The 21799-nt window shown below is 56.1% G+C and overlaps 4 protein-coding genes across 4 annotated transcripts; 2 read left to right on the top strand and 2 right to left on the bottom strand.

The window, feature by feature from the left end:
- Positions 1–193: 193 nt before the first annotated feature.
- On the top strand, positions 194–5361 carry KVR01_002787 (uncharacterized protein). Its single transcript, XM_044791161.1, has 3 exons — positions 194–1003; positions 1806–4432; positions 4496–5361. The coding sequence occupies exons 1-3, from the start codon at positions 675–677 to the stop codon at positions 5146–5148; spliced, it is 3609 nt and encodes a 1202-aa protein (XP_044647802.1). The 5' UTR covers positions 194–674; the 3' UTR covers positions 5149–5361.
- On the bottom strand, positions 5338–8737 carry KVR01_002083 (uncharacterized protein). Its single transcript, XM_044788758.1, has 6 exons — positions 8043–8737; positions 7891–7977; positions 7414–7807; positions 6815–7331; positions 6305–6730; positions 5338–6228 (listed from the first exon to the last, which is right to left on the bottom strand). Exons 1-6 carry the CDS (start codon positions 8125–8127, stop codon positions 5599–5601), a joined length of 2139 nt encoding a protein of 712 aa, XP_044647098.1. The 5' UTR covers positions 8128–8737; the 3' UTR covers positions 5338–5598.
- A 102-nt stretch (positions 8738–8839) lies between these two features.
- On the bottom strand, positions 8840–11803 carry KVR01_003231 (homoserine O-acetyltransferase). Its single transcript, XM_044788863.1, has 5 exons — positions 11783–11803; positions 11307–11681; positions 10821–11211; positions 10139–10764; positions 8840–10082 (listed from the first exon to the last, which is right to left on the bottom strand). The coding sequence occupies exons 2-5, from the start codon at positions 11350–11352 to the stop codon at positions 9661–9663; spliced, it is 1485 nt and encodes a 494-aa protein (XP_044648246.1). The 5' UTR covers positions 11353–11681; positions 11783–11803; the 3' UTR covers positions 8840–9660.
- A 204-nt stretch (positions 11804–12007) lies between these two features.
- KVR01_002489 (uncharacterized protein) lies at positions 12008–21186 on the top strand. The gene is made up of 2 exons (XM_044792495.1): positions 12008–17013; positions 17064–21186. Exons 1-2 carry the CDS (start codon positions 12403–12405, stop codon positions 19845–19847), a joined length of 7395 nt encoding a protein of 2464 aa, XP_044647504.1. The 5' UTR covers positions 12008–12402; the 3' UTR covers positions 19848–21186.
- Positions 21187–21799: the final 613 nt, after the last annotated feature.

Genomic DNA, 21799 nt, shown 5'->3' with positions numbered 1-21799 from the left:
AACGGTCGGTACTTACCGAAGATGCTGACAGCTTCCCGCAGGGTTAGACAAGGTTGGTAACCCAGGTAGGTACTGTGGTACGTAGTTACCTGTCCAGATTCGTGTGTGTACTCCGTAATGCCAGCCTCGTACAAAGGCAAGACTGGTTGGGTAGCTTGTCGCTTGTCCAGTCCCGAAGCCGTCGCAGCCGGTGGGTTCCCAGGTCGCCACACACTTGGAGCAAAAGGAAGCCCTTTCGTGTTCATCTTCCAACATTTTTCTTCTTTAGTTTGGTGTTGTCATGGACGTAATAGACAAACAGGCAGCAGACATACAACATCCACCGCTGTTCCCATTGACCACTCACTGCTCTACCGGTACCCAGCCAGGAACAGCGAGTCTCACAAGATCCCACCTGGGCGACACGGCCGGGCAAGCTGCTTGTACCCGTTCGACTCTACACCGTGTGTTGCCATGAAGTCGACCTTGACTGGACTCTCAAGCCGACGGGTTACCCACCGACGTTATTGACTCGACTTTCCTTGCATCAGCCTGAGCGTGCAGTTGCGAGTCGCGCCGGCGCATTCTGGCCCAGTTCCGAGAAGCTGCTGAATGCGACAGAGGGCAAACAACAAACGGCTTGGACGTTTTGACCGCCAGACCACCCCGGGCCCAGCCCAGGCCTAGCAAGCCACATGGCGCCCGACATGTCGGATTTGACGCTGGGGAAGCTCTTGAGAAAGAGTCGGTCCCTCCGTCGCGGGAGGGCAGGGTCTGTGGGTGAGGGCGCCGAAAGAGATGCAGACAGTAGCAGCATCGGAAGCGGCAGCGCAACTGCCTCACTGCCGAGAGGGCGGTCCAGGCGCTCTAGCATCAGGCGCAGTCACACGTCTGATGTGCTTGGAGACGGACAGATCGACGACCATCCCAAGTCCTCGGTTCATGTCTACAACCTGGCCGATGATACGGAGTCAGTGGACGACGATCCCAGCCTTACATCCTGCGACTCAGAAGACCCCGAACTGTAAGTAATACTCCGTACTCCGTATACCTTCCTACCTATATCAGCCATTCCTCTATTGCACTGCACCCCCTCGCGTGGCCCGTCGCATGGTCGAGGTCTGTTCAGAGGCACATCCCAGCACGACCGCCTCTATGCGGCAGTCTGAGCTCTCAAGTCTGAGGCCTGAGGCCTGAGAGGCCAGTAAGGTTCAGCCCTCCTGCACCTCATTACCCTCCCTGCCCTGCCAGAGTCGCAGCGTGCGCCCGTCGTGCGAATTGCGCTGGACCCCAAACTGCCAATCCGTGGGGCTGCCCATCTTGATGCTGCGACCGCGACGTGCTCCTAGCGCCGCCCCTGAGACCTTCTCACACCAATTGGTGGCCCCTCGTCCGCCCCTCGGCGCCCCCCTCCCCCCAAGATGGCCCCCCCTGACCCCTACCCGCAGGATGGGTGAGAGATCACTGAGCCGATCCTCCTCCAAGCCAGCGCGGCGACTCTAATACGCAATACGCCGCACCACAAGTGCCTACGCACCAACACCAGCACTGGCACCGTCAGCAATCTAATAAGGACCTGGTCGAAGCTGACACCGACTATTACCGTCTCCATTGCTGTGCCACTGCAATGACCCTCCCGACTGCCCATAATTACTATCGTCTTTCACGAGCTCCCTGCCCAAAATAGCCATCCTTGCCAATTTCCTTTGTCCCTCACTCATCAGCCCTTCCATCTGGACCCAGAACCCTTCACGAGCTACCCCCCTGGGCTCCCACCGGCCAACGTGCCGGCCTCTCTTTTCTTGGTACTAATCCTCCCACCACAGCTCTGTTACAGAACGCCCGGCTGTGATCTCGAATCACCCGTCCCAGATCGGCTACCTGACCACCAACAACCCCCTCATACAATCCGTATACTACCAGCAAGGCTCCCAGCCTTCACAGGGCTCAGTCACCACGGAGCATCCAGGAGAGCCCGACCCGTTTGGGTCACAAAACTCGGTGGGACTTGCGCCTCCAGCATCGCAGTCCAGTAGGAGATCACCCTCGCCTGTGGGACGGCTCAAGGGCGTTTTTAGGTCCAAAAAAAGCTCCTCGAAGCTGTCTGGGGGCGGGAGTGGAGCATCTAGCCCAGAGAGGCGGCCATCGACCGCAGGCCCAAGGCTGTCCACCGACATAACCGATGCCCACAAGCTTACCGATCCTCCCAAGACCCATCCGACGACCGATCCCGACACAGACTCCAAGAATGCTGCTATAGAAGAGCGGACGGAACAACAGAGAACAGGTTCATCAGAGCGCTTTCGTCGCCTTTCTAGGGGCCAGTCCATTGTCACAAGCACGCCGCCGGGAACCCCTGGTGCCTCGGAACAGGGCACTCCAGTAATTGTCAACACCCCCCCAACGCCGACCGACTCTACCAGACCCAGACTACCTAAGCTTCAGTCTCCGCCGCAGCAGAACACCGCCCCTGCCGAGGATCCTACGCTGAGCCAGCGACGTGGCAGATCGGGTTCCGCAAGCCTGGTGCCCAGCAAGTTGTCCACCATCCACTCCGCACCGCTCACACCAACTCCCGAGAACGGCCTTCCCACGCCTTCCAACCCGGCTTCTGGATTCTTCGGATCTGTGCTTTCCGCCGCGCAGAACGCCGCCAACACTCTTACCAGCACCATCCAGAACACCAACATCAGCCCGGGTATCACCAAAAACAGAGGCCTAAGCCCTGCACAGAACGTGCAAAGCAGCCGAGTCGAAGACGACAAGGTCGAGGTCGAGCCCTCCGTCGAGGCATCGAGTGACAGGGCAATGGAGTCGCACGAGCCTGCCGTCAAGACCCTTGGCTCGGGTGACCTCAGCTTGAGCCACCTGGGCATCGAGCCGGCTGCCAGGGCCACCACGCCCACGAAGCCCAGTTTTCCAGAACAAATCGATGTCAACCGATCACGATCCGAGTCGGCGCCAGCGGAAACGACCCCTGTCAAGCCCAACGGTGACGTCCCGTGGGATGACCTGCAGAGGCCGCAGTCTGTTTACCAAGGTTCAGAGCCGCCGTCGCACGGCGAGAAGACACCGCCGCCGGGGAGTTTGCATGAGGAAATCACCGGTATACATCGGAGTGGCAGTATCAGAAGCGCCATTGGCCGTCACAACAGGAAACGTGGTAGCACCAACGGCACCGGAGGCACTGGCAATACGATTGGCGCCGCCCTTGCTTCTGCAAATGCTGCCCTGTCACAGCCAGGCAGCGTATCTGGCGCGCCGAAACTGACCGGGTTTGCTGTTGCGAGCAAGAAGCGAAATCGGGACTTTCACGCTTTGTTCAAGAGCGTCCCCGACGATGACTACCTTATCGAGGACTACAGTTGTGCTTTGCAACGTGAGATCCTGGCACATGGACGACTGTACGTGTCTGAGGGTCACCTGTGCTTTAGCAGCAATATCCTTGGATGGGTCACCACGCTGGTAATGAGCTTCGATGAGATTGTGTCTGTAGAGAAGAGAAGCACAGCTCTGCTGTTCAAGAACGGACTGATGATCTCAACGCTCCACGCCAAACACATCTTCGCCAGTTTCACAAGCCGAGACTCCACATATGACCTCATCGTGAAGATCTGGAAGCTGGGCCATCCCGAACTTCAGAGCTCCCTCAATGGGGTTCGTCTGGATGAAACAGGCGGCGACAAGACTGAGAAGGTCGACGCGCAGTCCATCGTCGGCAACGACCAGAGCGCTTCAGCCTCTGCCGAGGAGGATGTGGACGGCGACGAGGACGAGAGTGACGACGGTGACGACGTGTACGACGAGGACGAGGATGACGATGACATCCCTGCGCCAAGCCAGGCGGCGGACCCGCCGCTTCTCGAGTCCGCTCTGGAGAAATCGGTATCTCGTAAGCCCTCAGGCGCTGTCACCGCTAGTGTACCAAACGAGAAGCCCAAGGATGCGCCGGCAGGAGCACCTGGCCAAGATTTCCCCGGCCCAGCTACACATGCCCCCACAGACTGCGGCGACGCCGACACACATTACAAGAAGATCGTCGGAGACGACGTTATTCCGGCACCACTCGGAAAGGTCTATGACCTGATGTTTGGCCCAACTGCAGTCACATGGATGGCGAAGTGGCTCACAGTGGATCAGAAATGCACAGATCTGCAATCGGAAGACAAGAAGGGGCTTACTCTGGACAACAGAACAAGGAACTACACGTATATCAAGCCGCTGAGTGGCTCGATTGGCCCGAAGCAGACCAAGTGTATCGTGTCAGAAAACCTCGAGAGTCTCGATCTTGAGAAGTCTGTCAACATTTTGGTCAGCACACAAAACCCAGACGTTCCTAGTGGCAACGTGTTCAGCGTGAAGACCAAGTACTGTCTCTCCTGGGCCGAAAACAACTCAACGCGGGTGCAAATCAACTGCGTCGTGGAGTGGACTGGCAAGAGTTGGCTGAAAGGTAAGACAAAACTCCATCCTGAACAGTCTATGGCCTAGGACACCATGAGCTAATTCTCGCTAGGTCCCATCGAGAACGGTGCCAATGAAGGTCAGACGCAATACTGCAAGGATCTTTTCGCTGGTCTCAAAGCAGCTGTGTCATCAAAAGCCCGCCAGCCACTTGCCCCAGGGGCCGGAAAGGGCAAGAAGAAGGGCAAGAAGGGCAAGGCAGCTGCAATCTCGAATGTCACTAGTGACACCGAGGAGGCTACCAAGGCCTCCTCCAAGCAAGATTGGGGAATGCTCGAGCCGCTACATGGAATTATGGGCCCTGTTGTGGATATTATCGGACCAATTCTCACAGGCAACGTTGTATACGGTCTTCTTGTTGGCCTGCTCGTCGCTGCTTGGTTCGGCTTCGGTTTCAACCCGAGACCGACCGCTAGGCCGTACGGCTCGGAACTTGGCTTCTACGGTTATCCTGACCGACTCGCCGCCTACGAAGAAATGTGGCGGCGCGAGGAGAGCGAGCTCTGGGAGTGGCTCGAAGAGCGCGTGGGTATGGACCGTCTTAACAGCGGCGAGATCCACACGCGGAAAAAGGTGGTTGAGCCGCGCACAATGGCCGAGAAGCTGAGAGAAGATCGCATGGACGAGAGTGAGGTCAGGGAAGCAATCAGGATAACCGAGGAGAAGCTGGAGGTTCTGAAGTCGGTTGTCAACAAGAAACATTAATCACAGGCAAGGAGGGCAGGGATTGGTGGGTGGCTGAGTGTTATTTCAAGGAGAAACAGTACGGAAATACCCCTACGAGCCGACAGAGCATTATTCTTTTTTGTTGAATCTTTCCATATTTATTTTGTTAGGAAGCAAAGCATTAGCGGGGTGTACATTACAGATTCGGCCCTTGCCTCTTTTTTTGTCTCAAAATATAACATATTTCCAATATCCTGAGCCTTGCCAATGACAGCATGCTCCGTGCTACCGCTTGACTGTTCGTGTGGCCTCTGCACAAAAATGCAATGGTGGTACAGATACGCTAATGGGCCAAGGTAAATATGGAAGAATTACAGCAAGATATCTATCTCTCCTCATTTGCAAAGAAAGTCATTTTGTATTTACTGATGGAGAGCCTGTGACCGCTTCAACCGGATCTCGTATTATCTCCACAGTCCCTCTACTCTACTAGGTGGCGAGACCTCCCACATCTTCTAACCTGATATTGTCCGGTGGCCTGACAAGTTCTATCCGGCCCCAGCCTGCATTCCAAGCAGGGGAACTGGCCGGCGGAGGGGTGATAAGACCGCTGGTACCAATAATTCTCGTCGATGAGGTGCTGCTTCTCATTCCAAAGTCACCACTGTTGTGCCCGCCGCCCGACCCGTGCCGCCGGGTGAGATTCCTCCGCCACCACTGACTCCTCGCCGGCACAGGCTTGCACGTCTCCGGATCAGAGAGGGCGGCTGCGGCCGAGGCGGTGGGCGAGGTGGGCGACGACGCGTCCGCCCACCGCCTCCAGGACCTCCTGGCCCCCCTGGAGCGCGAGTACGAGAACCCGGCGGGCTTGCCGCCGCCGAAGGGGTTCCAGCGCTTTCTTGGTGCCGCGTCGAACGACACGCTCCCGTTGCGGCCCGAGTTATAGCTCGTAGGTGGCTCGCCGGCCAGCTCCTCGAGCGTGAGCCCCTTGGTCTCGGGGATGAGGAAGGAGGTGAATAGCCCGCAAAGCATGAAGAGGGCAAAGATCTGCATCAGCGTGTCCAGGCGGGCGCTGCTGCTGCCGCCGTTCCTCTTGGTCATGAGCGGGAGGGAGATTATCTAGATAAAAATCTTTAGCACGACTTCGTCCCAATATATTGGTTACCCTTTTCCATATTTATAAAAGAATAAATACCTGGGCTATGATGGCGCCTATCTTGCCTGATGCGGCGGACAGGCCGTGACCTGTGGCTCTGTAGCGGGTGGGGAAGCACTCGCCCGGCACGATGAAGGTGGTTGTGTTGGGGCCCAGGTTGAAGAAGAACTGGGCGATGATGTAGAGCGCGAACATGGAGCCCGCGTTGAGGCGGTGGTATGCGAAGCCTAGGATGCAGAATAGTATGGTGAGGATCAGGAACCCGCCGACCTGGAGGGGTTTCCGGCCTATGGTGTCGATGGTGAAGATGGCGGTCCAGTAGCCTGGGAGCGAGCCGGCAACGGACAAGATTATAAGGCCCACTGCGTTGTTGTAGAGTTTGTGGTACAGAGTTTCGCCGTTGACGTAACCTGTTGCTGAGAGGACGATGGAGTTGTTCAGGCCTAGGCCGTAGAATGCGAGATCCTTCAATAGGCACCTGGGGTCAGTCAAAGCAGATACTTAGACAGCCGCGAGCGTCAAAGGTTGAACGATGGTTCAGTAACTTACAAGGAACATCCAGCTGAGCGTTGTCCCAAGGAGAACCTTGGCATTCTTCCAACGTCCGAAATATGAAACCAGATCGCGCCAGGAAGCCGCCGGAGTGTTTAGGGACGGTCCAGCCACCTTGAGTAAACGAGCCTGCCGCACAATGTCGATTTCTCCTTTGGACTTGCTGAGGAAGGAGTTGATATCGCTGTCGGCCTTCTCCACGTCATGAACCACATCGAATGTATACCTGGGAGTTTCCGGAATAGTGATTCTGTAATACAATGCGAAGACGGCTGGCAGCGCGCCGACGCCAACGATGAGGCGCCAGCACCTGTCCGCCGCAATCTGGCACCTCGAGTCACACTCGGACACATCTGTGATGCCAGAGAAGGAGTCCTTGAATGCTACTGTCGTGATCAATGCGACGATAGCGGCCATGAGTTGACCAAAGCCCTGCATGGAGAAGACGCTGGCCATCATTGCGCCTCGGAATCGTGTCGGGGCGTATTCGGATGTAATGACGGATGATAGAGGACTGTATTTAGGTCAGACAACATATACCCAATAGGATGATAATTCAAACATAGATGCTTGAAGGACTCCAGGTGCCAACTCACTAATCACCACCGATACCAACACCCATTATAACGCGGTGGAATATCAATACGGCTGTGGAGTTTACCGATGGGCTTGGGCTTGCCAACGCAAAGTTCAACGTGGCCACCAGTATGATGCCAAGCTCAAAGCCGTACATCTTTCGGCGACCGAGATAATCAGCCAGCCATCCGAATAGAACCTGGCCAACTACTATTCCCGCACTCGTCGATGCCTTCAGAGCCTGGTTGACCGAGGTAGGGAGATGGCCGAAGCTGCCGCCGAAGCCATTTCGCGAGTCCTCTGGGGAGCCTGACCAAAATACCAGGCCGAGGAAGACCGTGACGAGATTGATGGCGAATATTTGATAACTATCGATAAAGAAGCCCACCCCGGCTATTAACACGGCCCTTATGTCTGTCGTATCGTGTCAGTGGCTAGGATTCCACAATGTGTTCACAATAGTATTTGGAGGGAATCGAGACGCAGGGAATACCCACGATATGAACCAAAAGGCGTCCTGTCGATCTCAGATAGCGCGAGCCTCCTCCGCAGGTTGGGATCTTGGATGTGGGAGTAGTCATTTGCTGCTGTGCGTCAGCCTTGGCGAATCGATGTGGTAGATGGGTTTCTTTGCGTCAGTGGAACCCACCGAAGTTGTGGAATGCGTTGTTGCCCCCATATGAACGGCTGTGGGCCGCCGCCGCCGCCGTCTTCAGCCCCGGCAGCATGTCCATAGTCTTTCTCTTTCCGTCTCTCTCTCTGTGCCTCAACTTGACTGATCAGGCTGCCGCCGTCGTGCAGTACCCCTCCATGGGTGCGAATAAGGTGCCCAAGGGTGAGGTTATTCTGCGTTTGCTTGCCTCGACTCGACGGGATTGGATCTTGGCGAAATGATAATCAATGGCGGATCGGAACCCAAGAAAACATATGTTGTGACTTTGACGTCGGCGGATATCTTGGATGCTGGATGATGATGCAGGAGAGTTTCTAGAAGGCCCCAAGAGGCGGGTAAATGTGAGGGCTAACGGCTTGGTCGGCTTATAATAAGCTTCCAGGGCGTGTTACGAGGGGCCTGCGGACTGTCCCGGCTGGTGCCGCTGGTGCTGAGCTAGTCTGCACATGGGCAAGGCAGTTGGCATCTTGGGGAGGTACCTGACATTAGCATGTCCTGCATGTACGCTTTTGTAATGCTAAGCAAATGCTGAGACGTCAGAAAGACACGCACGGCCAATGTAGGGCTACCTACGTACCGGCGCGCGAAGGTTTGAGCAAACTCGGGGCGCCCATCTTCTATAATTGGGCAGAACACGCCGGAGAGGCTGGAGGCTCTTCGGGAAGCACGAGACATGCCTCGTCGGTTTCTCCTGTGTGCCGCCTCGGCATGTCGAGGCTGGCTGGAGTGGAACGATTTATTGGATAGCCCCCATATGCCGCTAACAAGATAGCGTGCGGCGAGGTCCCAGTGCTGGACTCCTGTCTGTATCTGACGTGGGATGTCGCTCACTCACGGCGTGCAGATACGTGCCTCGGCTTCCTCATTGGGCACCACTCTCACCATGCCAATCTGCTGTGTGCAGCCTGGCCCCTATCCTGGTGCGATTTCGCCACGAGCTGCAAGGCAACTTGCTGACGGCGGGCTGAATTGAGCCGAGTCTGACGACGGTGCGGCTCAGGACCGTTTAGGACCGTTGGTCTTTCGAACGCGACCCGGAGACTGTTTCTGTCTCCGCTGCTATCCGGAACACTCGCGCCATCGGCCAAGCCAGGCCCGGCACATGGAGGGCAAGCCTGTAAGGTTTGCCCCTGCAGCCAACTCGTCCCACAAACGGGGAAGTTTAAACAACAAGGTTGATGAGAGGGACTGGGTACCCGGATTTCATCGCTGTTTTCCGACTTCCAACGTCTGGTGTTGACAGGCCTTCAGATGAACAGTGATCCCTTCATCCGCGGACACGGAAACAAGACTCATCGACATGGGGCGTGTCGCTTTGGCGAATCGAAGCAATGTGATTCGCTAGCTTAGATATTGACTGAACACAGCATTTTTACCTCCTGAAAACCACTTGTTTGAACACGTGAAATCATAACCTGACCCCGGAGCCAGAACGGGCGAGTTGAACGCCAAACACACCAGCCTTTATGCAAATACCCCCCTGAACCCAAAAAATTGCTGATTGTACACGAGTTGAACATGTTAAATCACCTGCACTTTCGCTCACCTTGCAACTAAACCAGGGCGCCACTCGGATCCGCCTTGCAGTCCCACGCTACCATGCAGTAATATCTTCAACTTCGGCTTCGCCAAATGTGCTGCTCTTGGTGAGTTGGCCCACGGATGCCTCAGCAACCGCGTCGTTGCCTCCCTTCTGCATGATGTCTGGGAGAACTTCGTGAAGGAATTCGAGAATGTACTTGTTGACCTGTTCGAACTGGAGCAGGAAGGCGTCGTGGCCTTCAGGACTGTCAATCTTCCCCAGTCTGGAATTGGGAATGTGCTCGGCGATTTCCTGCTGCTCGGCAAAGGTGAAGAGACCATCGCTCTCGATGCCTAGGACAAGTGCTGGCTGCTCGATCAGGGCCAGGGCGTCAGGGATACCGGCCGCCCTATCTCGCGATACATCGTGAGTGTCGAGCTTTCTGGTTATGGCAATATAACAGTTACTGTCAAATCGTTTGACAAATTTCTCTCCTGGAGATCAGGTCAGTACGATGTCCACGTGGGGGGCTACAAGGCAATGGTCCTACCCTGGTATCGAAGGTAGGACTGAGCTGAGAAATAGTGGGATGTCGGCACATTGTCGCCCCCACTAACACTCTCAGACTTCGGCCCATGAAATTGAGGGTCTGATGCCTGTTCAGCCGCATCAGCCGCGGCCTTTGCCCGGCTCCCTTCGCCGCCTTGGCTGTTCTGACTGGCCCTGCGTGAGTTCACAGGTCGGTTGATCTTGTGACCGTCGTTATGGATATTGAAATGAGCCTCTGACGGCGTGGTGGGCCGCGGGATCTCCCTAATCGTCTGGCGCCTAGATGGGTCTGGGATGTTGCGGCCGAAGCGGGTCTCAAATGAGTTGCGGCTGCGGTATGTCAAGAGAGCTGACATTCGAGCTGCCCCAAGCCCAGTGGTTGGTGGATCTGAGAAGGTGTAGTACCCGTCGTCGTACTTGGGGTCTGCGTAGATGCTCTGTCTCTGGGCCTCGCCCCAGCTGATGCACCAGGCGCTGTGGCGACTTGACGTTGCAATGGGCACGATAGAGCGAACATAGTCCTTTCCAAAGTAAGCCCACTCGAGCACTAGCATACCGCCCATAGACCCACCGACGACAGCGGCGACCTGCTTGACACCAAGGTCGTCAAGAAGCAGCTTGTGGAGGCTGGCGGAGTGGTCAGTGATGGCGAACGCAAAATGTCTCGTTTAGAACCAACATACCGGACATCATCGCGTATGGTGGTGAGTGGGAACTCAGGGCCATATCTGCCGTTGTCCACGTTCCCGTCCTTGGCTGTCACCGGGCTGGCGGTGCCGTAGGGACTGCCCAAGCTGTTCATGCAGACCACGAAGAAGCGGGATACATCGAAGGCCCTCCCGTGGCCACCAAGTAGCGGGCCCCACCAGTCACTGACGTCGGCACTGCCCGTCAAGGCATGGCAAATGACCATGGCATTGTTGCCGTTGGGAGACAATTTGCCCTTGGTGGTATACGCAACAGGCACATTCTGTAGGGTAACACCGGATTCAAGGGTGAAAGAGGGTATGATAGCGATTTGCTGGTCTGGGATCAGACTCGCGAACGGGTTCTCCGCCTGCGAAGTGATTCTTTCTTGGATGTATTCAGTCACCGGTCTTTTGATACAGTTTGATGCCATGACGGGCCTGGATGCGATGATGGTTGACGGTGCCCAGGATATCACTCACCATATCTGCCGCTTCCGGCCTGGCCGTTTGTGGCGTCCGAGGTCATTGTCTCCCAAAGCCGTTGTGCAAATCGATCTCGAACACCAACGCCCAATGCGAAACACCCAATGCCCGTTCAGACGGAGAGAATAGAGAAGTGCTAGATGGCGATCGCTTGGTAACTAGTTCTGAAGACTGTACAAGAAGTGGCAGAGTCATGGGGAGCGAAAGACTTGGGAAGTGAAGCTTGAAGAGTCATTCATTCTCTTAGTCGGGTACCTAAGTACTTGACGTCGCCGCGAGTGGGGCCCCGGCATAGATACATCCATGATGTACCCAGGTAACCTGCATCATCGTGCCCTTGTTCGATAAGAAGTTGGTCCAGACAATTGCACCCTGTTGCCGAATACAATGAGTGATTAGTGTGAGGAAAGCTGGCATTATTTTCACAGTCTTCTTCGCAGTCATACGGAGAATTGCATCGGTGTTATCCATACCTGTTCAATGATAGGTCCAAGCCAGTGCTGTTGCAGGCTGGTCGCAGCGACACAAACGGTAGTGACATTATTTGGCCGTAACTCGCCCGGTCCATCACTGCGAAGAAGCCACATCGCGCTAGCCTTGTTTGGTGGCCAACGACCGACGAGGCGGGCTCCACCGGCAGGCTCCACTTGAGCTCGGATGTCGATTTTGGCGAGCAACTGCCAGGTGCATTGCATCCTGCGATAGAGCCTCGCCCAAGCTCTGCCAACTGCAGGACGACGACAATCCACCAGCTTGATTGCCGTTCTCCTTGATGCCGCTCCCTAACCCGACGCTGGAACTACTCCGTGACCAGCGTCTCCTGCTCATCTCATTTCTTTTGACCTTCCCTCCCCTCCTTTAACCCCCCCGCTCCTGCTGCGTCGTGAGATCACACTCGCATCGCGCCAGACGCGGCCGACACGCCGACCACGTCCATCAGCTTGCGGACCTTTGCGCTAGACAAAGCGTCGCCTTCCGCCCTCAGCCGGGCGTGCCGCTTGGCTTCTTTCACCACCAGCCTGTTCAGATTGACTCCCGTCTGTCACAGTCTGCTAGCGTCAATGGTACAGCAAAAGCAGGTGCCGACTTGAAGATGGGTCCGAAGCGCAAGAGAGTTAACGACTCGGGCAGCGGCCGGCCTTCGCCTCATCGTCCTGACAACGCTCCTCTCGGCCAACACGACAGAAATCGACCTGGTGCTGGTGGCAGGTCGACGCGCCGTAACGAGCGTCGCGACTCCTTTCAGAACACTGCCTCTTCAGGCGCGCCGGCCGCTGGCTCACCTCTGAACTCTCCTACCATGCCGCGACCTTCCAGCGCCTCCTCCCAGCCTCCCGTCACGCCACTTAGCACGAAAATGCCGTCCAACTTGCCCTCACCAACGCTGCCTCCCCCGGTGCAGTCAGGGTTTCACTACGAGATCGTAACGGATGCGCGGCTGAGCAGTTGGTCTCAGAACGGCCGCCAAGACGTGATAGACCATGGCATACAATCGCGGAACGACGAGGACGTCCAGGAGCTGTCAACAATATTTCAGGAGCTGGTGCAATCTTGTCTGGACTTCCGCCTGAGATCAGCCGAAGCCGGCGAGATCGTGAAGCAGATCATCGGCACTCGACCTGAAGACGCAGACACCAACCCTCGCACATTCGACACTCACACTTTACTACTTGATACTCTCGCCATCTACGTAGACGTCGGTTCCGGCTCCTACAATGCGAATCTACGTGAATTCCTTGTCGCCTCGGGTGTTGATCCGGCTCTGATGCGCACTGTCCTAGAGCCCGCTCTGCTGGAGCAGCTGGGACTAATTCGCGAGACATTCACCAAGATGGGGATTCGACAAGCCACCAACATCCTCTACAAACAGGCCAACTACAACCTGCTACGAGAGGAAACTGAAGGATATGCCAAGCTTGCTACGGAGCTCTTCACAACCTCCAACACAGAGCCACCGACATCAGAAGCTATCCAGAACTCCTTCGAAAGGGTAAAAGGTCTTATTGGAACTTTTGACCTGGACGTTGGACGTGTCCTCGACGTGACGCTCGATGTCTTTGCCTCTGTCCTCATAAAGCAGAACCGCTTCTTCGTCAAGTTTCTTCGAATCAGCTCATGGTGGCCCCGCAGCCACATCAAGTCTGCCGATGCTCTGGGAGGACTCCCCAAATGGGCTCTACCAGACTCAGCACATTGGACAACCAGCGCGGAGGAACAAGTTGTCCTCGCGGAGCAGCGACGTCAGCGCGACATCCGGTTCTGGGATCGGGCTCGTGAAGCGCATATTGATGCCTTTTTTGAGCTCGGTGGGCGGCAAGTTGAAGAAGCCGAGCTCAAGCGTCTGCAGGCTGTTCTGGATGCCAGTCCAGAGTCTGAAGATGCTATATCTCTTCTCGACCCAACAGCCCAGTGGATGGTGACTACCAAAACCTTCCCACCGCAGGGCAACAGAGTCGCGGCACAGCTCCTAGGGTTCAAGTTGAGGTTTTATGAGTCCAAGACTGCAGGCGAGGAGGTCGTCCCTGCGAATCTCTTCTTCATGACAGCTCTGCTCATAAAAATAGGCTTCATTTCACTGGCTGACCTGTGGCCGCATCTTGCTCCGTCTGACGATGAAATGAACACATCGGTCAGGGAAACGAGATTGAGGATTCTTGAGGAGGAGGAGAGGGCAAAGACTGGAAGAGGCCGCGGTGCTCTCGCTATGGCCGGAGAACTGCCTTCTGACGAGACCCCGGCCCCGAGACCGACCAAAGTCGTCCCAGAGGCCAAGGCCAAACCCACCGCCGAGACGCCGAAGCAAGGCAAGCCTGAAAAATACTATCAAAAGTTTCAGTTGGTCACTGAGCTTCTCACCCTCGGAGCACTCCCGGATGCCCTATTTGTCTTGACACGCTTCCCGTGGCTGACGGAAGCCTTTCCGGATCTCCACAAGCTTATTAATCGCCTAATCTCGTACTCGGTACAGAAAGTCTTCGAGGAGACCAGGACTTCATCGAGCGAGGTCGGCAATGATTTGGAGATTCCGATGAAGAGGATGCCAGATGTGGACCAGGGAGGGGTCTCGAAGGGCTCCGTACGGCTCACACAGTCTACCCCCAAGCGCCCACTTCGCTGGCCACACCCAGCCGGCGAGAAGGATAACACACTGTACCGATGTTATTGGGATGACTGGGCCGACAACATTCCAGTCTGCCAAACGATCGAAGATGTCGTAACGCTATGCGATACGCTCATGAACTTCTCGGGGGTGAACATCGGCAAGGATGCAGCGTTATTGTCAAAGATCGCCGCCATTGGAGCTTCCAGCCTGGCCAAAGACCAGTCTTCAGAGAACATGGGGCGCTGGCAAGATCTACTGAAGCGATTACTGGTCCCCGCTCTGAGCATGACTGAGGCCAACTCGTTCGCGGTCCAGGCTGTCTGGGATCTTCTAAAGCTCTACCCAATCACCACCCGATATAACATCTATGCGGAATGGTTTCAGGGCCAAACTTCACGCAATTCGTCGATAAAGTCGGCATTCGCAAGAACCAGATCTGAGACCAACGGAATTCTTAAGCGACTCTCACTGGAGAACCTGTCCACAATGGCCAAGAAATTGGCCAAGACTGCATACGCATCTCCAGGCATCGTATTCAAGACTGCCTTTGACCAGATTGAAGCATATCCGAACTTGATTGAGGCCTTCGTCGAGTGCGCTCGATATCTTACGGACCTGGGTTACGATGTCCTGACCTGGTCGTTGATGAGCGCCCTGGGCGGCAAAGCCCGAAGCCGAACTCAGGAAACATCAGTCTTACTCACAAGCAAATGGCTCCAAGCTCTCTCAAAATTCTCCGGGAAAGTCTTCAAGCGATACCAGCACATGAAACCTTTACCTGTCCTGCAATACGTCAACAACCAATTGTCCAAGGGCAACTCGACCGACCTTGTCATCCTCCGAGAGCTCATCTCAACAATGGCCGGCGTGGTCCCTGATGTTGACTTCACTGACGTGCAAATGCGAGCAATGACGGGTGGTGAAGTGCTCCGGCGACAGACACTGATTAGTCTGGGAGACCGCAGAGACGTATCCGTACATGGCGCGGAACGACTCACGCAGTCTCTAATGGATTCCAACCTCGCGGGGAGACTTCTGGTAAATCTGGCCCAGTACCGCCAATCGGCTCTCTACAAACTGCCCGAGGATGAATCGCACGTCAAGTACTTGGCCACAATCATGGACGAAGTACACCAGGCCCTGGTACAGTATCTCGATTTCTTGCGCAGCAACTTGACACCCGACCTCTTCGACGCCAATATTCCGAGCATCATCGACTTGATGGTCGGCTACGGCTTGGATGTGGACCTAGCATTCATGGTCGGCAGAGCTAGCCTGGCAAACCGCATGGCAAATAGCAAGATCCCCAGTCAGCCTCTACCCAAGGACGACCGTGGCGACAACCCAAATACCCAAGAGAGTGCTGATGCAGATGGTGATTTGACAATGAATGGAGACGTTGTCGAACCAGTGGCTGTCAAGGACAACCCCGGGAGGGAAGAAAAACAGGAGACCGAGGACAAGATGGCGCTCGACGAGAACGCGTCCAGCGCACCGTCGCCGCCTACCGCGGCTGACACGCGAAAGTCGGACCCAATCGCTGATGTTCTTCAGCCGCTTGTCAACACTATCCAAGATATCCGGCCTCCAGAGACCTGGCAACATCTAAGCCCGGAATTCTACGTCATTTTCTGGTCGCTGTCACTGGGTGACTTGCACGTTCCGCAGTCAAACTACGAGGCTGAACACGAAAGGCTCAACAAAGAAGCAGAGGACGTGATGAAAGACCGCTCTGATTTGACCCGACAGGGAATGAACAAGAAAGCGGAGAAGAAGAAGTCACTTTTGGGACTTGCCAAGTCGATCCGCGAAGAGATGACAGTGCATATCGAGCGGTACCACAAGACGAAGCTCCGGCTGGCGAGACAGTCTAAATCGTGGTTCTCTGGAACCATTGCAGAAGCGACCTTAACGTCGGATGCCTTGCTGGAACATTGCATACTGCCCCGCCTCCTCGTTTCGTCTTTGGACACGGAATATTGCTTCAGGATGCTCAAGTTCCTTCACGAGAACCAGACACCGAACTTCAAGCTGTCCGCTTTCTACGAGCGATTCTTCAACGCCAACAGACTTCGAGCAATGATATTCTCTTGCACGGTTCGTGAAGCAGAGCATTTGGGACGCTTCATCAAATGCATCCTGGAGGATCTTGCGAGGTGGCACGCGGATAAGACCACCTATGAGAAGGAGGCATTTGGGAAGACGAAACGAAACCTCCTTGGGTTCGCGACAGCAGTTGATGACGAGGGCAACCCGACGAGCTTCATTGAGCACCCGTTCTTCCGGGATTCTCACTATGAGTGGCATAAGAATCTCAACGTAGCGCTGAAAGCCTGCCTGCAAGGCACGAAGGAGTGGATGCACATCAGGAACGCCTTCACAGTCCTCAAGGCGGTTTCAAACTTCTTCCCAGCAGTCAACTTCATGGGAACACAGCTCTTGAAGTTACTTGACGAGATCAAGACACGCGAAGAAGTCACGAAAGGCTCGTCAGAAGAGGGTCACCGCGTGGATCTTGCCGTTACCGCCCTGACCGTCTACTCTATGCTCAAGAAGCGAGAATCCAAATGGGTTGCCGTCCCAGCCTTCCGCCCAAACATGGTAAGCATCTCAGCTGCAGCACGAAATTCACATCAACTAACTTTCAGTAGTCCGGAATGCCGCAGGACGGGCCGAAGGATGTCGACATGGCTGGCCAAAACGCGAAGTCCGATCTGCGTCCCACGGCTGCGGAATTCAAGCCCCAACAACCTGCCAAGTCAGTGCTCCCGATAAACACCTCGCAGTCAGTCAACAGGGAATCACTGACAAAGACCAGCACAACATCTGCCCCGCCTGCAGACGACGAGGATGGCGAAGTCAAGGACGGAAAAGACAGCAAAGTCTCAGCTGCCCCTTCAGACATCCATGCAAGACCTGAGCGCCCTGCTGCAGGTCAAGATCGAGAGTCGCTCAGGGAACCTACCTTCAAGGAGAGGGCCTCAGCACCAGGTAGCCGGCCAGGCACGCCGAAGTCAAACATTGTCGTGCCTTCCCCTACGCCTCTTCCCGCCTCTAGTGGACGCAGTGAGAGTTCTCGAACAGCATCCACGGCCCCGAGAGGCGATAGGGTTCCTCATGGTCTGCCTAGCCGCCCAGAGGTTCCGATTCCACCTCACTATCGACCAGAGCTCTTCCCGCAAGGGCATGGGCAGGAACGTCGCGACCCGCCACGAGACGGCCGAGAAACTCGTGATCCAAAGGAGCCACCACGTGAGACGAGAGATCCAAGAGAGAGATTTCGAGAACAACTGCGGGACCAGAGGGATCATTCTCGCGACGGTAGGGACTCAAGAGAGCACCGTCAGCCAGAGAGCAGCCGTACGGATAGGCGAGACCAAGAATCAGAACGCCGAACAAATGAGCGGATGTCTCGTGATCCAGGTCGGCTCTCCGAACGTGACTGGTCCAGCAGGCCCGACCCTTCCCCGCGCCGTGGGGAGCCGACTAGAGGAGAGTCCTCCAGGGGTGAGGCGGTGCGTGGTGAACCTATGGCAATTGACCGAGAGTCTCGCACGTCCAGAGATCGCGCCCCTACGTCGTCCAGTCGCGACAGTCGAGGTCCTCGGGAGCATGTTGCGGCAAGTCAGCCGCCTCACTCAGCCGCTGACCAGACACCTCCAGCTGAGCCACCTATCAATCCCGAGAGAGCAGCTCTCCTTCAAAACGAAGATCGCACCGAGATGATCAACCCCCAGCGTGCTGCTTTGCTGCAGACGCAGCAGCCTCACTCTTCGACCCGTTCACCTAGGGATAGTGGGCGAGACCGGGCCTCGTCCCGCACGCAGTCACCTAGAAGGGATGATAGGTTCAATACGGCCAACACGTCTGACAGTCACGCTCGTGAGGATCGACACTCTCGTCGTAACGGACATCTGGGAGACTCATCTCAACTCCCAGCGAGAGATATCGAGCAGCCGAGGGACCAGGATCGTCAGCCTAATGAGCGCAGCCGTGATGCCTCATTCCATGGCCCACCTCGACCACATGAATCGGATCGTGGCCGACAGGCCCAGCAGGACCCTAATTATGGCCGTCTGAACCCAATTCCTACGGTGACAGAAGCGCCGCAGGGACCCCGTGGACGCGGTGCGAGAAATTCAACCAGGATATCATCCATGCCGTCAGGGCCCCGATCTGATGGACGAATGCCGCCACCAGATACGAATCGGGCACCGTCACCGGATCGGCAACCACCGACTGGCCCGTCGTCCTCGCGGCCACGCAGAGGGCCTTCGAATCAATTCGATCACGCGGCAAATTCCTCGACGGGCCCACCCTCTTTGCCGGCCGGTGGTCTGCATTCCGACCGCGCTCATCAATTCGAACAGCCAATGCATCCGGATCGCATGAGGCACATAGTCCCTCCCCCACCTCCGCCGCCGCCAAGGGAACCCTCCCACTCACGTCCACAGGTGCCCCCTATCCATACCAGCGACCGAGCTGCCACACCCACGGGGCCATCGGCGTCACGCCAAGGGCAGAGTAGCCACCCGAGCACCCCTATAGCGGAACAAAACGCACCACACTCTGCTCCTACAGGGCCGTCCGCGAACAAGGACCGACAGCGAGACAGCATTCGGAGACAACTTGGGAAGCTTCAAGACAGTATCACCCCGGGGAGCAAGCGGGATGGTGACCATCGCCGGCCCAGGCAGAGCATGCCAGACTCTGACGCTCAGATACTTACCGGCGCATCACCAGTCTCGACTCCGGTCCAAGAGCGGCCAGACCCGATACGCCGGAACGTGACACAGGATCGACCTGCCCTTGGATCCGACGGCAGTGGCCTGCCACTTCGTGATTCGAGAAGCGATGCGCACGAAGAGTTCCCTGGAAGCAGAGGTGAGCATGAGCGGAGTGGACGCAGGGAACATCGTGAACGGCCCGATCGGCCGAGCCGTCACTCTGGACGGGAACGGAGCCCCCGCGGAGATCGAGACACGAAAGACCCACGTGGAAATGACCAGGCCGAGCGGCACGACCGGCGCTCTGGGGTCCCAGCAGGGATCGATAGCAATCGCATCCGCGACCCAAACCATGAACCGATTCAACCTCGACGGCCTGGGCGAGAACCCACCTCAACAAGTAGCAATCGTGACCCTCTGCCTGGTATTGGTAGAGAACCGTCAGGTTCTGGTCGCGAACCACGACATCGGGGAGATAGTAGAGGTGACACCGGCAGAGGTGATGGTGGCAGTGGAGGAAGACCGGGAGATGAATGGGGTGGCAGCGGTAGAGGCGGGTCGATGCGCGGTGGACCCAGGGACGGACCAAGACAGCTTGGTGATGATCGACGAGACCCAAGAGGTGACGAGCGAAGCTCAGGCAGGAAGCGGAGGAGTGATATTTCAGAAATGCCGCCGAACGACAGAGATAAGCGACCCCGACGTTAGGAGCGTCCTCTACACGATCCACCTTTGGAGAAGTGAAGAGACCTGGGCGACTGCGAGAACAAGACGGGACCGTGTGTACGGGAGACGACAATGGGTTACTTGCGATTCAACGATCGAGCCGCTTGGTTGAGGAGACAACAAGATTGACACAGAAGAAGAACGCGGTGGGCGGATAATCAGCATCATCATACCAAACTTACTTGTTTCCGCACATTGCTCGGCAAAACTGCTGTACTATCAAATGATCGAATTCGCTGCGGACAAGCGTCAAAAGGACAGACGCCCAGGCTGGAGTTCCGGGAAGAAGCATCTTACACAAATCTCCCCAAAAAAAGAAAGAAAAAATGGAGTCCTCACTTTTCCTACAAAAGTCCGCAACACACCAAAGCAGAGGCGTCCCTTGGTCGAAGCTTGTGCCCCAAGCTGAGCACGCAACATGCAAAAGCCCATGATATCACATTGCCGACCTGTACAGCATGGTCAGGCCACGCCAAGATTTCCAATACTGCGGAACCGTAACAGCATCGTAAAGCTGCCATTTGCACCGAAGATTCCATCCATACACATTGTTTCCGGACCGCAAGGTCTCATGACATGGAGCGTATTTTCAGAAAAGCAAGGCGTTCTTGGACGATCAATTTTGCATTTCGAGTTTGCTTTTCTCGATGGAGCATGAGCCAGGCGATTATACCCAAATTTCACTTTGTAAGATAGAACGACGGTCTCACCACCACCAAAGAGAAAGAAGCAATGCTCTGTCTGCCAGTCTGCTTGACGCTTGTGACAATGTACATGGGGCGGAATGAACTTCTGTCAGGCGCGCGATACAAAGTGTGAAACCACCGTGACTCGGCGTCGTCCCTTATGACCAGCTTTTCTCAGCAAAATTGGTGCGACGGGATTTCCTCTCCAATGGCATTGACTTTCAAGGCTTGACCGGGGCCCGAAATCGCAGGGCGAGGTCCTCCCATTCTGGTATCGTTGTATGAGCAAACATCGCCCCAACATCGATCTACGGTATCTTACAGTGCGGACTCCATAGACAGGCCCACAGACTCAGGCCGTCTCGTCAAACTCCTCAGACCAGTCAACATCTAACAAAGACTCCCCCTTGCCCTCCATGATGGCCTCGAGCTTATCCTCGTTGGTGACCCAGCCGTGCCTCTTGGTCGCGATGGCGTACCTAATGGGCTGCGCCCACACTGGCCCTCGCTCTGGGCGACACAGCGCCGCGGATCGGCCTTGTCGTGGGCCGCCAAGGGCTTGGTCCTGCCCATGAGCGCCGTCTCGCCGGAGCCCACGCAGCTACTGTATGCTCTTGGAGTCTGCCGATCCTCGGGGTCCCCTTCGGACACGAGGAGGGGTAGCAGGTTGAGCTTGATAGCGAGGTCGATCTTGCTCCCTCTTTTGCCGGTGATGTGGACCTGGGGCTTGGGCTCGCACGAGGGCCGCGAGTGCCTCGAGTGTGCTGGACAGGTACGTCGCCGACTTGATGATCATACAATCGGAGGAGAACTCGAAGAGCGGCGGCGAGTACAGCCGGTAGTCGAGCCGGGGTAGGCCCGAGGACTCCTGTGACTGAGGAGCAGGATGTTGCTGTTCCTCCTCCTGCTGGTCTGCTGCTGGGCACGCATCAGGACTCCTGGGTATGGTGGCAGTCTGGGATAAGCCTGTGCCTCAGGCAACGCCATGGAGTCTGGATGGTCTCGTTTAGAGCGGTCGATGTCCCGGGCGAGGGCGCGCTCGAGGCCACCGGGGGCTCCCTCGCTGTCAGTAGTTCCCGCTGGGCGCGCATTATCTCCTCCTCTGATGGGGTTTGTATTCCCCCGCTTGAAGCCCTTATTGCAAGAGTAGCCGAATTTGAATGAATAATATCAGATATCGGTTCCTATCTTCGGTTTTTGACGATGCTTGTGTGTGTTTGTGCCAATTAATGGTTTCGAAAGCCGCAT

Source organism: Diaporthe batatas, assembly GCF_019321695.1.
Source record: "Diaporthe batatas strain CRI 302-4 chromosome Unknown Contig00003, whole genome shotgun sequence".
In the NCBI taxonomy this organism is placed as follows: Eukaryota; Fungi; Ascomycota; class Sordariomycetes; order Diaporthales; family Diaporthaceae; genus Diaporthe; species Diaporthe batatas.
This window is presented reverse-complemented; position numbering and strand designations above follow the sequence as displayed.

Bases quoted from the DNA above. Each gene is read 5' to 3' on its own strand.
- KVR01_002787 (XM_044791161.1), top strand. From the start codon at position 675: ATGGCGCCCGACATGTCGGATTTGACGCTGGGGAAGCTCTTGAGAAAG. The intron at 1,004-1,805 runs GTAAGTAATACT...CTCCCACCACAG, and splicing joins GACTCAGAAGACCCCGAACT to CTCTGTTACAGAACGCCCGG. The intron at 4,433-4,495 runs GTAAGACAAAAC...AATTCTCGCTAG, and splicing joins TGGCAAGAGTTGGCTGAAAG to GTCCCATCGAGAACGGTGCC.
- KVR01_002083 (XM_044788758.1), bottom strand. From the start codon at position 8,127: ATGGACATGCTGCCGGGGCTGAAGACGGCGGCGGCGGCGGCCCACAGC. The intron at 7,332-7,413 runs GTGAGTTGGCAC...ACCTAAATACAG, and splicing joins GTTGGTATCGGTGGTGATTA to TCCTCTATCATCCGTCATTA. The intron at 6,731-6,814 runs GTAAGTTACTGA...TGCCTATTGAAG, and splicing joins CGCTCAGCTGGATGTTCCTT to GATCTCGCATTCTACGGCCT.
- KVR01_003231 (XM_044788863.1), bottom strand. From the start codon at position 11,352: ATGACCTCGGACGCCACAAACGGCCAGGCCGGAAGCGGCAGATATG. The intron at 10,765-10,820 runs GTATGTTGGTTC...CCACTCCGCCAG, and splicing joins ACCATACGCGATGATGTCCG to CCTCCACAAGCTGCTTCTTG. The intron at 10,083-10,138 runs GTAGGACCATTG...CCTGATCTCCAG, and splicing joins GTCCTACCTTCGATACCAGG to GAGAGAAATTTGTCAAACGA.
- KVR01_002489 (XM_044792495.1), top strand. From the start codon at position 12,403: ATGGGTCCGAAGCGCAAGAGAGTTAACGACTCGGGCAGCGGCCGGCCT. The intron at 17,014-17,063 runs GTAAGCATCTCA...AACTTTCAGTAG, and splicing joins CAGCCTTCCGCCCAAACATG to TCCGGAATGCCGCAGGACGG.